General features: G+C 39.5%; 1 protein-coding gene, 1 long non-coding RNA gene and 1 other non-coding gene across 3 annotated transcripts; 2 read left to right on the top strand and 1 right to left on the bottom strand.

The window, feature by feature from the left end:
* Window positions 1–378: 378 nt before the first annotated feature.
* LOC149119687 (uncharacterized) lies at window positions 379–9,261 on the bottom strand. Its single transcript, XR_016228218.1, has 3 exons — window positions 9,131–9,261; window positions 1,887–2,022; window positions 379–813 (listed from the first exon to the last, which is right to left on the bottom strand). It is a non-coding gene; the product is annotated as an uncharacterized LOC149119687 (long non-coding RNA).
* Window positions 1,558–13,605, top strand: LOC108178771 (uncharacterized). Its single transcript, XR_016228217.1, has 4 exons — window positions 1,558–1,779; window positions 1,934–2,030; window positions 9,095–9,193; window positions 12,190–13,605. It is a non-coding gene; the product is annotated as an uncharacterized LOC108178771 (transcript).
* Window positions 9,869–13,605, top strand: SERTM2 (serine rich and transmembrane domain containing 2). The gene has a single exon (XM_089324670.1). It carries the CDS (start codon window positions 9,883–9,885, stop codon window positions 10,153–10,155), a length of 273 nt encoding a protein of 90 aa, XP_089180796.1. The 5' UTR covers window positions 9,869–9,882; the 3' UTR covers window positions 10,156–13,605.
* Window positions 13,606–13,949: the final 344 nt, after the last annotated feature.

Raw genomic sequence — 13,949 nt, 5'->3', positions numbered from 1 at the left:
GCATTGTAACTGCTGACATGAAGGAACTGAAGAGACAGACACTATCAGAGTTGTTAAAGGGAATTTGGGAATAAAGAGAGTATTCCTACATCTATTTCTTAAACATTGACATGACAGTTATTAATACTATTATTGCTACTGGTGAAAATTGTTGATGACCATGTGTTGGGTAAACAATGTACCGGTGCTGAAATAATTTTGGGAAAGTGACATGGGGACATTCAGCTGTTCTTAATCTGGGGGCTATGAAGCACAGAATTTGTTTACCTACTTCTTTTAAAAAAATTTTATTTATTTATTTGGAAGGCAAAGAGGCAGAGAGGGAGGATAGAAAAAGAGGAAGAGAGAATCTTCCATCTGCGGTTCACTCCCCAGATGCGCACAACAGCCAGGGCTGGGACAGGCTAAAACTAGGAGCTAGGAACCCCATCCTAGTCTCCCATGTGGATAGCAGGGGCCCAAAGACTTGGGTTATCTTCCACTGCCCTTCTAGGTGCATTAGCAGGGAGATGCATTGAGAGCAAAGCCACCAGGGCTTGGATTGGCTCTCTGACATGGGATGCCAGCATCAAAAGTGGTGGCTTAACATGATGTGCCACAATGCCAGCCCCATGTATGCCTATCTCTGAAGAAGGGGAAGGCTTATAGATTTCATTAGATTCTCAAAGGAATCCAAGACCCACAAAGGTTAAGAACCTGTGCTGTAGAGAAAAGGACAAAGATCTGGAGATCATGCTGCGTTGTTTTCGAATGCTGGCTCTAGGCTTGCTCAATTGCACCATACATGTTGACTCGCTGACTCCGGGTTGTCATCTGTAAAATGAAAGTCACAATACCCATGTCACAGGCTTGTTGTGAGGAACAAATGAAGATCTTTTTGTTAAATGATTGACATAGGGTAGGTACTCATAACACATTAATCTCTTTCCTCTGCCATTTAACCTACAAGCAGGCAAACCATTTCTAACGGACTCTACAAGGGTACTTCAAACAGTTCATGGAAACATGGAATTAAAAATGAGTTTGTTGGGGTGTAAAATAATTTTGCAATCCATGCATATTTTTTCATAATATGTATCTTCCATGATCCATGAACTGTTTGAAGACTCCTCATATACTCTAGATAGAAATGCCTTCTGCAAAGACGTTCTGCCTAAGTCTTAGAACCCCAAGTAGAAATTTAGGCTGTTGGTAAATTTCCACAAAATATGCAAATATGTATTAAACTGGAACCTAAAAAGAAAAAGTTTCCCAAATCTGGATAATGTATGCACATGCACACACACACACACACACACACACATTCTGTTTGTAAACACAGAATTATTTAAATACTACCACATCCTGGCATGACTGGTTTCAAGTCTAAGCCTATATTATTGTCAGACCCAGGATGAAAAACTTCTTGAATTCAGCAAGAGATCTGATCCTCTTAAATGACATATGAAGCTGCTTTTACAGAGAGGGAGCCCTTGCTGATCCCACAGATTCACGAAGAAGGCTTGAAGGGGTTAAACTGGAAGGCTTACACAAACTTTGCTGAGGAGCCTCTCTTTTCTCCTCCCTCTGGAGGACTCCACACCGCTAAGGCAGAGCAGAGCTGAATCATTACCTTTCCCACATACTCTAAACTGTTGCCTGCCAAAGAGGAACTGGGGACTTAACCTTAATCAGGCTGCTTTCATTCAAGTGTTCCAGACGGTGCACACACATCCAGAGACTTTTCACTGCTCTTTGGGGCGTGGAAGAAGCAGGCATCTGAGACTGCACTCTGAAGCTGTAAGTGGCAACTGGCATTTTAAGTAACTAATAGAGGTCCTATTCTGTTTTTCTGGAAAGGACGGACTGTTTAGGAGGGGGAAAAGGCATAATTTGCATGAACTTACCTACCCCTGTTTCTTTGGCGAACCAAGATTTTATTCTGTTTTTCCAGATATTCCAGAGATGCCCCTGAACAAGTTGCCTGCTGGTGCAAGCTTCAGAAGGAATTCTTAACTGGCCAACCCAATTCATGCTGTAAGCCTGAAAAGGTAAGCGAGATTTGGAAATATTATGATGTTATTCATGGTAAAGTGAGCGGCATTGTTTTATTCAACGGCAGGTGTGATAAATAGGCACCATCTGCCGCAGAAGAGACAGCAACTCCCACTTGAGCGAGCTTATTACTTAATGGCTCCAGCCACTGAAGAAGCACTCGCTGCTGGGATTGTTTTTTCATAGGCTGCTGTGGAGCTGGATACTCTACAGGCTCTTACCTCCTTTAGTTTTCTCTCCTTGGGCTGAGCAGATAAATACAAATAGAACATGTTAACTCTTGAAAGCTATTGTAATTGATAGTTGTGACTTTCTTTTCTGAATTCTTCCACTGATCATTTTCCTTAGTTTTTGGTGGAATTTCAGCTCTGGAATTATGTAGGCAGGTGATGTGCAGAAAGATGTAAATGTAAAATTATCAACGAACTATTTTTATGTGCAGAATTTTATCATACTGGAGAAAAGCAGAAGTCATTATTAGGAGCATCTCAAGGACCAAAACACCGATTAGGGTGCCTTTATTTCTATATCCCCATCACTGACCAAAATATCTGGAGCGTGGTTGTCACTCAATAAAAGGTTTGCTGAATGAATGTGCGTCTGATTGTGGAGGCCTGTGGAGAACTTTGTTGCTTTTATTGGAAATAAGTTTTACTCGGGGAATCCCTTTTGAGGTTCATAGATGAAGAAAGCTCCACAATCCCTTCTCATTTTAAGGAGAAAAATTAATGATCTGAGAGTGTACGTTATTTTGCTGCTGTGAGGTTTTGTGTATTATGTGAATAACAAACATTAGAGAGGGTGTGGAATTTCCATGTTGATATAAAAAACAAAAGAAGTATAATTTTTAAAACTACAAATAGCTTTATTTACCAAGTTAATGACCAAGCATGCCATCTGAAAACCAAAGGTACATTCATATCACTTGTGGGCATTTTGATTTATGTTAGAAATGAAATAAAGCAGATGTTCAGATTAATGTTGGACTTTGGCCCATTAAGTTCATCTCTTTCCCTTGTCCCTTCCCCTAAACTTCTCTCCCTTTTTCCTTTCTTTCTCCCTTCCTTCCTGATATTTTCCCACTTCCCTTCCTTCTCTTTCTCTCTCACTCATTTCCTCCCACCTCTTATCTCCTTCTCACATCCTTGGTCTTCCTTACTCCTTGCATTGTTTTCTTTCTCTCCTCCCTCCCTTCCCTCATTCTCTGTCTCCATACCTTTCTTAATTCCTGACCATTCTTCCCATTCTTCATACTCCTCATCAGTCAACAGCTTTCAATTACTTCTACAAATACTAGAAACTCATTTTTATTAATTCTCCAAAAAAGACTGGAGCATACTAACATAATTTTATAAAGGTCCTCCTGTAAATATTAGATACCTGAGAATTAATAGAATTTTGGTTCCTATTGAAATTTCATGGTGATTTCTCTTTCTAAATGGTGCAAAGCTTTTAATGGAGAAATAACATTATCTAAGCACCTCATTAATTAGTTAGCATAGAGAGTCATGGCAATCATGTTTGGAAAGCTTTTATGACAAGTTGTCTCAGATATGGGACCAGAGTAACAAGTATTCCACAATACCTAACTTTTCATTTATCCATTTCAACGTACTTAATGGACTGAAGAAATTAAATTGATAGACATGTCTGAGTTGACCAAGCTGTTTTGTGTCCTGCAGTGCATTGAAGGCATAAGAAATGACCCATTAGTCAGTTTTCCAAAGACTCAAAGGAAACATTTAAAGAAATTGACAACTGTAGCTGAAATCATGGTTATCTAAATTTCTCCAAGCTAAAAAAAAATTCTCCAAGCTTCATAGAATTCTAACAAATATTCAGACCTTAGCAATATTCAGAGAGTGTCAATTGTTAAATCAACAACAGGAGTCACTGTGCACTTGCTCCCCATGTACGACCTCTGTCCTTAATGTGTTGTACTATGAGAATTAACGGTAAAACTAGTCTTCAAACAGTGCATTATACTGTGTGTGTCTGTGTGGGTACAAACTGTTGAAATCTTTACTTAGTATAGAGTTGATCTTCTGTATATAAAGATGATTAAGAATGAATCTTAATGAAGAATGGGATGGGAGAGGGAGTAGGAGATGTGATGGTTTGTGGGTGGGAGAGTGGTTACGAGGTGAAGAACCGCTATAATCCAAAAATTGTACTTTTGAAATTTATATCTATTAAATAAAAGTTTTCTATTAAACAAACAAAAAAATCTGTAGGCACAATTGGACTATCTAAAATTTAAATCTAAAATTTAATCCAGACCATGTAATTTTCCTTTAAAATTACATAATTTGTGGAGAGGGGAGGGCAGTGGAAGGGAGGGAAATTGGGGGGGGAAAGCCACAACAATACAAAAGTTGCACTTTGTAAATTCACATTTATTAAATAATAAAAAATCTATTCCTAAAAAATTACATAATTTAACAGTAATTCAAGAGTGAAATTTCTAATAATGCAATTATTCTTAATTCTAGATTATAATCTGTAATTTACTCTCTTTTACAAAATAAGAGATTGGGGTATGGAGAAAGGAGTAAAAATAAAATGGAGATGCAGGCTCTTCTCAAAATGGAGATGCAGGCTCTTCTCCAAGCTGTATTAGCGATTAGATCAGAGACAGGATTGTTCTTCTCGTTGAATTGTTAGTACTAAATGTGTTTCTTTGGTCATAGCCATGCATTTATTCAATAATTATTAACCAGCTACTTCAAGCACTGCTGAATAAAGGATGGAATGTTGAAAATAATTTCAAGTTTATAAATTAGAATTCAGGGGAAAGCACATCAAATAACTATCTACAATATTAGGAAAATGTAATTCTTCTAGAAGAGATACAAAGCATTGTGGGAATTAGGATTGGACTAGGCAATCAAGGGCCAGTTCATGAGTTGGACCTTGAAGAATGGTAGGTAGCATTTCCCCATGCAAAGATGTGTGAACAGGGCTGGCACTGTGGCTTAACAGATTAAGCCACTGTGTTAAGTCACCACTTGCAACTCCAATGATGGCATTCCATAATAGATTTCCAGTCCAAGTTATGGATGCTCCACTTCTGGCTTGTTGCTAATGCACCTGGGAAGGCAGCAGAAGATAACCCAAATGTGGGCCATTAACACCTATGTGGGAGACCAAGATGAAGTTTCTGGGTCCAGGCTTCAGCCTGACTCAGGCCTGGCTGTTGCAGTCATCTTGGTAGTGAACCAGCAGATGGAAAGATGGAAGATCCCGTCTCTCTCTCTCTCTCTCTCTCTCTCTCTCTCTCTCTCTCTCTCTCTCTTTCTTCTGCCTGTCACCCTACCTTTCAAATAAATAAACTTTTTAAAAAATATATGTATGAAGATAGAAAGAGCTGTTCAAACAAAAACATGGAGGCACAGAAGTAAGTGAGAGAGAGAGAAAGAGAGTTTTAAAGCTTATAATGTGGAAGTACAACAATGACTGAAAAACATTTCCTCAAGAGAGTACTTTAAAGCTTTAAGTGGCTTGCTTGTTGCAGAGATTGCAATGTCCTATCCTAATCTAGGAAACAGGGCAAAGGGCCTAGGAATCTGCATGTTAAATAAGCACTCTCTGGTGGTGATTTTGATGAAGGAACTTCCCTTGGCTCAAGCTGAGAAACATTGCCCCAAAGGGTTCCAAATCCCTGGGGCCTCAGTGTGGTTGCTCTGTGTATATTTGTTTCCTAGGACTGCCATAACAAAGTTGCACAAACTGAGTGGTTTGAAACAACATAAATTTATTCTCCCAGGTCTGGAGCCTAAAGTCTGGAATCAGGCAACAGCAGGGCTATGCATCTGCTGAAATCTGCCAGATAGAATCCTTCCCTGCCTCTTCTAGCCCCTGGTGTTTGCTGGCAAGCATTGGTGTTCCCTGGTTTGTAGATGTATCCCTCCAATCTCTGCCACCATCTTCTTTCTGCCTGTCTCTTGTCTTCTGTTCTTATAAAGAACACAGGTTATTGGATTGTGGCCAACCTAATGACCTCATTTTAACTTTACATCTGCAAAGACCTTATTTCCAAAGAAGGTCACATTCACAGATACTGGGCATGAGGACTTTGACATATCTTTTTGGATCACAGAATTCAATCCATAATGCTCTTAAACACTTATTCAGTAGGGCCTCCACACAAATAAGACACATTAGCTATGTTTTTTAGCTGGGCCTATCTAAACAGGAAAGACAATGGTTAACTCTCAAAGCTTGATGTACAAAGAATCACATTAAAAGCTTGTGTTTAGATGCATATACCTAGACATCAATGCAAGATGACCAAAGGTCAACACTGATGTACTTTTAAGTAAAACAAAAAGGTATCCTAGACCACTGTTCCCGAGATAGTAGAAAGAGACCCTATCTCTTTGCTCTTGTTTCTTGTGAACCAGGTAGCTCTGCTGCATGTAGGACAGCAAGTGGGTAGGCTGAGAAACATGTAGATTACAGGAAGTACAGTACCATGTGGTATGGAATACAAACTCTAAGCTGAAATGTACCCAGCCTAGGGGAAAAATGGATGCTAGTTCTGTTAACTCTCCTTGAGTATGTTACCAAGAGACAGAGGTAGGCTATGTTATCAATAATCTACCTGCATAAATGTAACAGGTAATACTTGTTTATTTTGTTGTAGTCACCCATATTCAAAATTCCTGTTTGGAATGACAAGCTACATCATTGTAGAAAGCTTCAACAGTAAATAGTTGATGTTATTTACACATTAGAATGTGCATGCCAATAAAAATAAGCTTCTGTCTGTACCAATCATGAAGGATTCTATTATTTGTTCAGAAGAGAAATGACCTCTCCATTCCTTCTGGCCTACAAATAATGGGACAATATATGTGTTCTCATCCAACATAGCTAAATGAGAATAGAGGACAAAAACAAAACTGGAGACAGCATGCATTCCTGAACATTCCATGACTCATTGAAGTAACAGCTGATACTAGGATCTGAAGATTGAAAAACAGATCCTTAAAGTTAAGTCTTCTTTCCTGGTGGTACTTAGTCCTGGCTGCCCATTAGAAGTATCTAGGAATGTTTTTTAAAAACTAGTAATGCTCTAAAATGATACCCATTGAAGTGAAATGGACACTATGAGAGACAATGACATGAGCAGCCCTTGTCTAGACTGTTGAAGAACAATTTACTATTTTATTCCTTTTAGTATTTTTGTTGTTGTTGTTGCTCTGTTTGTTCTACTTAATACCACTGGCTGAACTTTGTAATCAATACACAATCATTCTTAGGCGTTTAAAAATTAACAGAAAAGTGATCTCTGTTAAACATAGGAGTGGGAATAAGAGAGGGAGGAGATATATAGCTCTGCACAGGCTCACTCGGACTTACCTCCAATGGTGGAACTAGAAATGTGCCAGGGGATTTCAACTCAATCTTATCAAGGAGGCAGGTACCAATGCCAGCACACTTGGTAAAGTGATAAGTATAAATACACAACCAATCAAAAAGATAGGGTATGTGTCGATGAGATTTCACAAATAAGACTAGTGTAAGCAAATAACGAAGGATAGAATTAAAAGGGAGAGAATGATCCTGCGGGGGAAGCAGGACACACAGCAGACTCATAGAATGGCAAACGCCTGAAACAGCACTCTGGCCTCAGAATCAACCCTTGGGGCATTCGGATCTGGCTAAAAGGTCCATGAGTCTCACAGGCATGGAAAGCCATGACATGGTGGCAAAAACAATCTAAATGAAAGATCCTGGTGAACAAGACCCCAGCGGAAGGAACAGGCCATCAGGGAGGGAGGCGCCTTTCTCCGAAGAGAGGAAGGAACCTCCACTGTGATATGGCCTTGACTAAACAAGTTCTGAGTTGGTGAACTCAAGGGGCTTCCATAGCCTAGACAGCTCATGGCAAGAGTATCGGGTGATTGCTGACATCATAAATAAGAGTGTCAATTGTTAAATCAACAACAGGAGTCACTGGGTACATGCTCCCCATGTAGGGTCTCTGTCCTTAATGTGTTTTACTATGAAACTTAAAAACAACACTACTAGTCGAACAATGCCCTATACCTTGTGCGGTTGTGTGAGTGCAGCCTGTTGAAATCCTTGCTTAGTATATACTAAGTTGATCTTCTGTATATGAAGGTAATTGAAAATGAAACTTGATGAAGGGTGGGATGGGAGAGGGAGTGGGAGAGGGGAGGGTCGCTGGAGGGAGGGAGGGAGGTTGGGGTGGGGAAAGCCAGAACAATACAAAAGTTGCACTTTGTAAATTCACATTTGTTAAATAATAAAAAAAAAAAACTAGTAATGCTTAGTTGCATCCAAGACCATCAAATTCTGACTGTCTGGAGTGGTGTCTAAGCCCCTAGTGTAGAAATTAGAATTCACAAAGCTTAAGCTGGGGCCCAGGATCTGTATATCAATCAGTATGCTAGGTAAGTCTCATGATCGGTTCATCTGAAAAACACTGTTCTGCTCTAGTATAATTATTAGCTGCTGTTTAGTGCTTTGGATTTCTCTTTAACCTTTTTTTTTTTTTTTTTTTTTTTTGGACAGGCAGAGTGGACAGTGAGAGAGAGACACAGAGAGAAAGGTCTTCCTTTTGCCGTTGGTTCACCCTCCAATGGCCGCCGCGGCCGGCGCGCTGCGACCGGCGCACTGCGCTGATCTGAAGCCAGGAGCCAGGTGCTTATCCTGGTCTCCCATGGGGTGCAGGGCCCAAGCACTTGGGCCATCCTCCATTGCACTCCCTGGCCACAGCAGAGAGCTGGTCTGGAAGAGGAGCAACCAGGACAGAATCCGGCGCCCTGACCGGGACTAGAACCCGGTGTGCCAGCGCCGCAAGGCGGAGGATTAGCCTAGTGAGCCACGGCGCTGGCTCACTTTAACCTTTTAATAGTATTTTTTCACATAAGAAAATATTCAAAGGTATAAAACGCAAGATATAATTTTACAACTAGTTTGCCCATAGCAAACTATTTTGCAGTTTATCGGTTCATTTTATACTCTCGAAATAAATTGCCATTTGTTTTCTTAGATATCTGAATCTTTGATTTCTGTTTCTGATTTTTAGGAAAATAAATCTGTTGAAGAATCTGAAAAGACCAACCTTCTCAGCTTAGGCCTGCTTCTGGCAGCACCTCCGAGACCTCCTCCATCTGAGAATTGCCAGGTCTGACAACACTCTCCCTCTGGCCTACAGGGAGGGAAGTCAAGAAAGCTGTAGAGAAATCATCCCCTCTAGACTGACAATTTTCAAGGTGTGCCACTGGGCAGGAACCCTACAATCTCCATCTTTAGGGAAGAATCAAAAAGACAGACAAGAGTGGTGAAATCTCAGGCATGCTGAGCCTGAAATACACACAGGCCTTTAGAAAGTCTCCTCACAGCAGAACCCAATTATCCCCACATAATTAGTCCACACATGTAAATGAGCTGGAGGTGAAACGGAGCCTTTTCTCCCTCTATCAGGAAAGAAAAAAGATCTGGAACAATACTCTCAGAGATTCTTGTTCCCAAACCAGTATTATAAAGCAGTTTCACTACATTTACTTTCATCAGCATAAGAGTAGGGGTGGGGGAAATAAAGATTTATTTACATTTTTAAAAATTGATTAAGACGTTTTGAGAAACCCTCTTTGGCAGCGTGCTGTGCAGGAAGACAGAGAGGGAGAGGCAACTGCCAAATTAGAACATCACTATTTTCTTGCTGTTGCACTACAGACTTAGCTCTGAGAGTGATCGGTTTGCATCAGGTTGTTAGAACACTTCCAGTATATTCAGAGACAGTCTCAGTGACTGTGGAATGCCTCAAGGACAATAAAAATCCGATAGAAAGAAGTTCCAACTCCAGTCTGAGTGATGACAGAGGTACATTTTAAGTACCATGGAAATCTCACCGGGCGAGCCCATTTTCCCACTCTGGCAACAGAGGTTGACACCACTTCAGACAAGTATTCCAACCTGTACATGTATGTGGGCTTATTCCTGAGCCTTCTGGCCATTCTTCTCATCCTGCTCTTCACGATGCTCCTTCGACTCAAACATGTCATCTCGCCCATCACCTCTGAGAGCACAGAAAGTGTTCCTCAGTTCACAGATGTGGAGATGCAGAGTAGAATCCCGACTCCTTAGAGCCAGGATGAGGTGAGCTGTAGTGGATCTCAGTGAACCCTTGGGTGTTGCTGTTCAGGAAAGCTCCCCCCAACCATTTTTTTTTGCATGAAGCATCCCATCTCAGGAATCAAAAAGTTATTCCTTTAACAATATGCTGTTCATATTTCCCTTGTGTTATTCTTCATCTTGACTCTGCTCATCAGATAGCTAAGAGGTTTAAGACTCATTCTTTGAAATACAGTAAATGACAGCTGGTTGTGAGGACAGGTTTACATAGTAACCAAGGAAAGCCTGGGCCTTGAGCAAACCTTAGACCACAGAAATTCATATACAGCTGTTGTAAAAAAAAAAAAAAATACGAGATCCTTGGAAGCTCTCGAACAAGGAGGATTTGTCTTTGAACAGCTGATGATGCCAAGAGAAGGAAAAGTTTCTGATTAGCACATCTACCCTAAGGAATCACCTGTGCTGACATGAAACTAAATCATGTCAAAGGTTAACAAAAGGGAGCACTAACTCCTTCCCAAAAAAGCAATGCTTTGATCCTCTTAGGCCAATGAGTTTGTTCCCAATGGAAGAAGAGGTTTAAAAAAACTGGTTCAATTTAAAGAGGAAGTTTGCAGAAGGAAGTTTATGATAAGCAAACTAATCAAGACAGGGAAAAAATGTGTCTATTATATCTGTATTATTACTATTACTGTACTCTAAAGAACTCAGATAATGGCAGATGTATAACTAAAATCTGCATGATGAGCTGCCGCCAAATCAAGGGAAAATGAAGTCAAAATGTGCAGCTTTGCTCTGCCCTCCCCCCATGCTCCAGGACTGAGCTCCACACAAATATGAGCTTTGTTTAAAAGTGGCTTTGACAAAGATACGACTGTACTTTCAAGCAGAAATGAAACGATCTTGGATTCTGTCATCAAATGATTGTGGCTTTGGACAAATTATTCAAGCTTTCTGGGTCCTAGGTTTTTCTTGTTGAAAAATGATCAGAGAGCTATTTGGTCACCAATAGACTCTTTTTGATCAGAGCATAAGAAAAAAAATAGAGAGAGACAAGGGAGGAGAGAACTAAACTATATCTTCAAAAAAATCCTTATGGACATCAATGTCCTCAAATGTCACATTTATCTTCCCTAGAAAATGCTCTTTCCTTCCTGATCCCTGCTAAAAATCAAGTGTTTCATTTATTAGCATCAGACAAATATATTTTGCAAATTTTCATTTTCAAAAGTAGCCCTAGTGTGCCAGTAGTGGAGAGAAACTTAAACTTTTCAAAATTAGCTTTCCAAAGGGAAACCAAAGAGGATGAGTGTCGTCTACAAATTAAAATTAGAAAGCTGGTCATATTCTTGCCACTGATGAACTAATACACTTGTGCTAAATTCTGCCTGTTAAAAAATAATAGGGCCTCCCTGCCCCTCAAAATTGGGCATCAAATTTCACAGGATGCTCCCTAGGGAACTCTAGTAGTAGTGAGAGACAAATGGAATAGATGTTAGGTTAATGCCACCTCCACCAGACATGCAGCTCTCTACAGTCTGTAACCAATTTAGACTGGCCCCTTTACTCTGGTCTAAATCTAGCTTGGTGTTGAAATTCCCAAGTGCTTTCCACTTTTGTACACAGTCATTTGCCAATGCTCCCCTCTCCAAGGGGCTGCAAAGTGTGAAATCCCAACTTGCAAAGCTAAACTTAGTAGCCAGGCTGACTCTGCCATACCTGGTAACAACTGTGCACTGTCAGAGATGGCAGCTGCATTCTGCACCATTCAGAGTAAATTAGCAGGTAGGCAGAGACCATGAGAGGGCATACAGTTCTCTTCTGGCTTTATATTTCCACAACATAGTGTGACTCTACTATTATTCCATCATGGTGATTTAAGTTGTGTCTTTATGTAACACTCAGATTTTACAGAGTCTGAGGTTCTTAAAATTTTAGCTCTTAGTAGCCATACGTGGATTTCATCAGAGATTAGCACTTATACCCCAGAACTTCTTAAAGACCCATATCTACCCTCATTCCTGGCTCTCCCTTTTGCACCCACAGTATTGAATGCACTTTACAGTTGAGAAGTCATGGCTGGATAAGTGAAGGAACTGATTATCATTTCAACAGCAGTGAATAGCAGGATATCCAATGTCGTGTTGCTGAATCGCATGAAGACTGACTGCAAATCCATTCCCTGCCCTCCTGACCTCCCCAACCTAAATTTCAAGATATTAAAACTGCTTTTGAAGCACTGGCTTAGATGAAGATTCCTAATTTCTGATCAGTTTACTCACCTGGAAAACAACAAGCCTCTTTCATCACAGCTACCCCATGGGATTCAGATCTTCACTGAACATTAACCAAAGCACACAGTATAGATTACACTAAAATAGCAGCATAGCCCCTCACAATTCCCAATGGTAACATAAATGGAGATGCATTTAAGCAGATGTGTCATGATGGTGACTCACATGGTATTTAATCTTTAGGAAAATACACTGAGTGTTGTCATCATCGCAAACTTACTGTAAAGAAAAGATTTTTCCATTTATATTAAATTATATTATATCCCTCAATGTATTACTTAACATATATTACTGCTCTAAGAGGCAGCTAGAGTAACCAGTGGGCACAATTTGAATATATCCTTCTATCTAAAATGCTGACTTGGCATTTTCCTACCCCAACCCTTCCCCAAAATTGCCCAGTATGCAAAGAGAAATGTTATTTACATGTAGATATACTCTGTTTTAAGATGAAAAAATGGTTCTTCACTTTTTAATACATTTAACCAAATAAAATTGTCATTTTTGAAGGTCAAAATCTCTCACATATCAGCAATTTCCTATCATTCAATCTAGTACCAAGATTCAGTACATGAATTCTTTAAATAGTAAACTCTACTAACATGGTTAAAAATAATTTGGTTTATAAAAATGTACTTCTCATACATTTCAGAATCATGGGTTGTATAAAGCAAGGTATATTGTGAAAGGCTATGTATTATGTATTAAGCAGCAAATATTAAGGTAATCAAGTAAAGATGGATTAATCTAGCCTAACCTTTCCATCCATGCCAAATCTGAAGCTGAGGACTCATAACTGGGTTTGATTGCTGCAGATCCCATTGTACTTACTAAGTAGCTACAAGGGGTCCATTTAATGCATTTAAATGGTTATATTTAGTAATACATTTTATTCAACTGCATTTGTACAAAAAAAGAACTTTTTTAACAAAATGAAGAATTGTGTGGAAGAAAAAAACTAAATTTCTTTCTTTTGAAATCATTAATATTTGCAATAGATTCATATTGTATAAAGACAGAAACATATGTGCATTAATATTTAGCATGTTATTTTTTATTCCTGAACAGTAAATGCTGTTTGTTTGCTGGTAACAAATATCTATTGTCTGAAACATGTAAAAAGCAATACATTACTCTTCATCACAATATAAATTGTAACAACTGCAAATTTGTGGTACTTATCATTTTGAGGTCTCATTATTTTTCCTTATTCCCTAATCTCCCAGTTTTTATTCTCTCCCCCATTGCAAACTGATTGTTGCATTTGTTTATTTTTTTTATTTAGTAGCAAGAAATGAAAAATGCATAACTGTCAGCTGCCATTGAGGTTAACCGAGGGGAGAGTGAGATGGCTTCTCAACTGCCAGTGGCTTTCACCATTCCCCACTCCCCAACCAGGTGGATTTTGTTTTTAGTGGATTTTCTATTTTGTACTGTCTTTAAGTGATCTTCACAGCAATGCTGTTAATGAATGGAGGTATGAGGAAGTCTGTTTTACAACAGAGGACACAG

The sequence above is a fragment of the Oryctolagus cuniculus genome, chromosome X (assembly GCF_051225735.1).
Source record: "Oryctolagus cuniculus isolate XC-2025 breed Fujian yellow rabbit chromosome X, ASM5122573v1, whole genome shotgun sequence".
Taxonomy (NCBI): domain Eukaryota; kingdom Metazoa; phylum Chordata; class Mammalia; order Lagomorpha; family Leporidae; genus Oryctolagus; species Oryctolagus cuniculus.
Note: the sequence above shows the minus strand (reverse complement) of the source record. Positions and strands in the feature narration are given on the sequence as shown.

Excerpts from the sequence above, each read along its gene's own strand:
- SERTM2 (XM_089324670.1), top strand. The coding sequence starts at position 9,883 with ATGACAGAGGTACATTTTAAGTACCATGGAAATCTCACCGGGCGAGCC.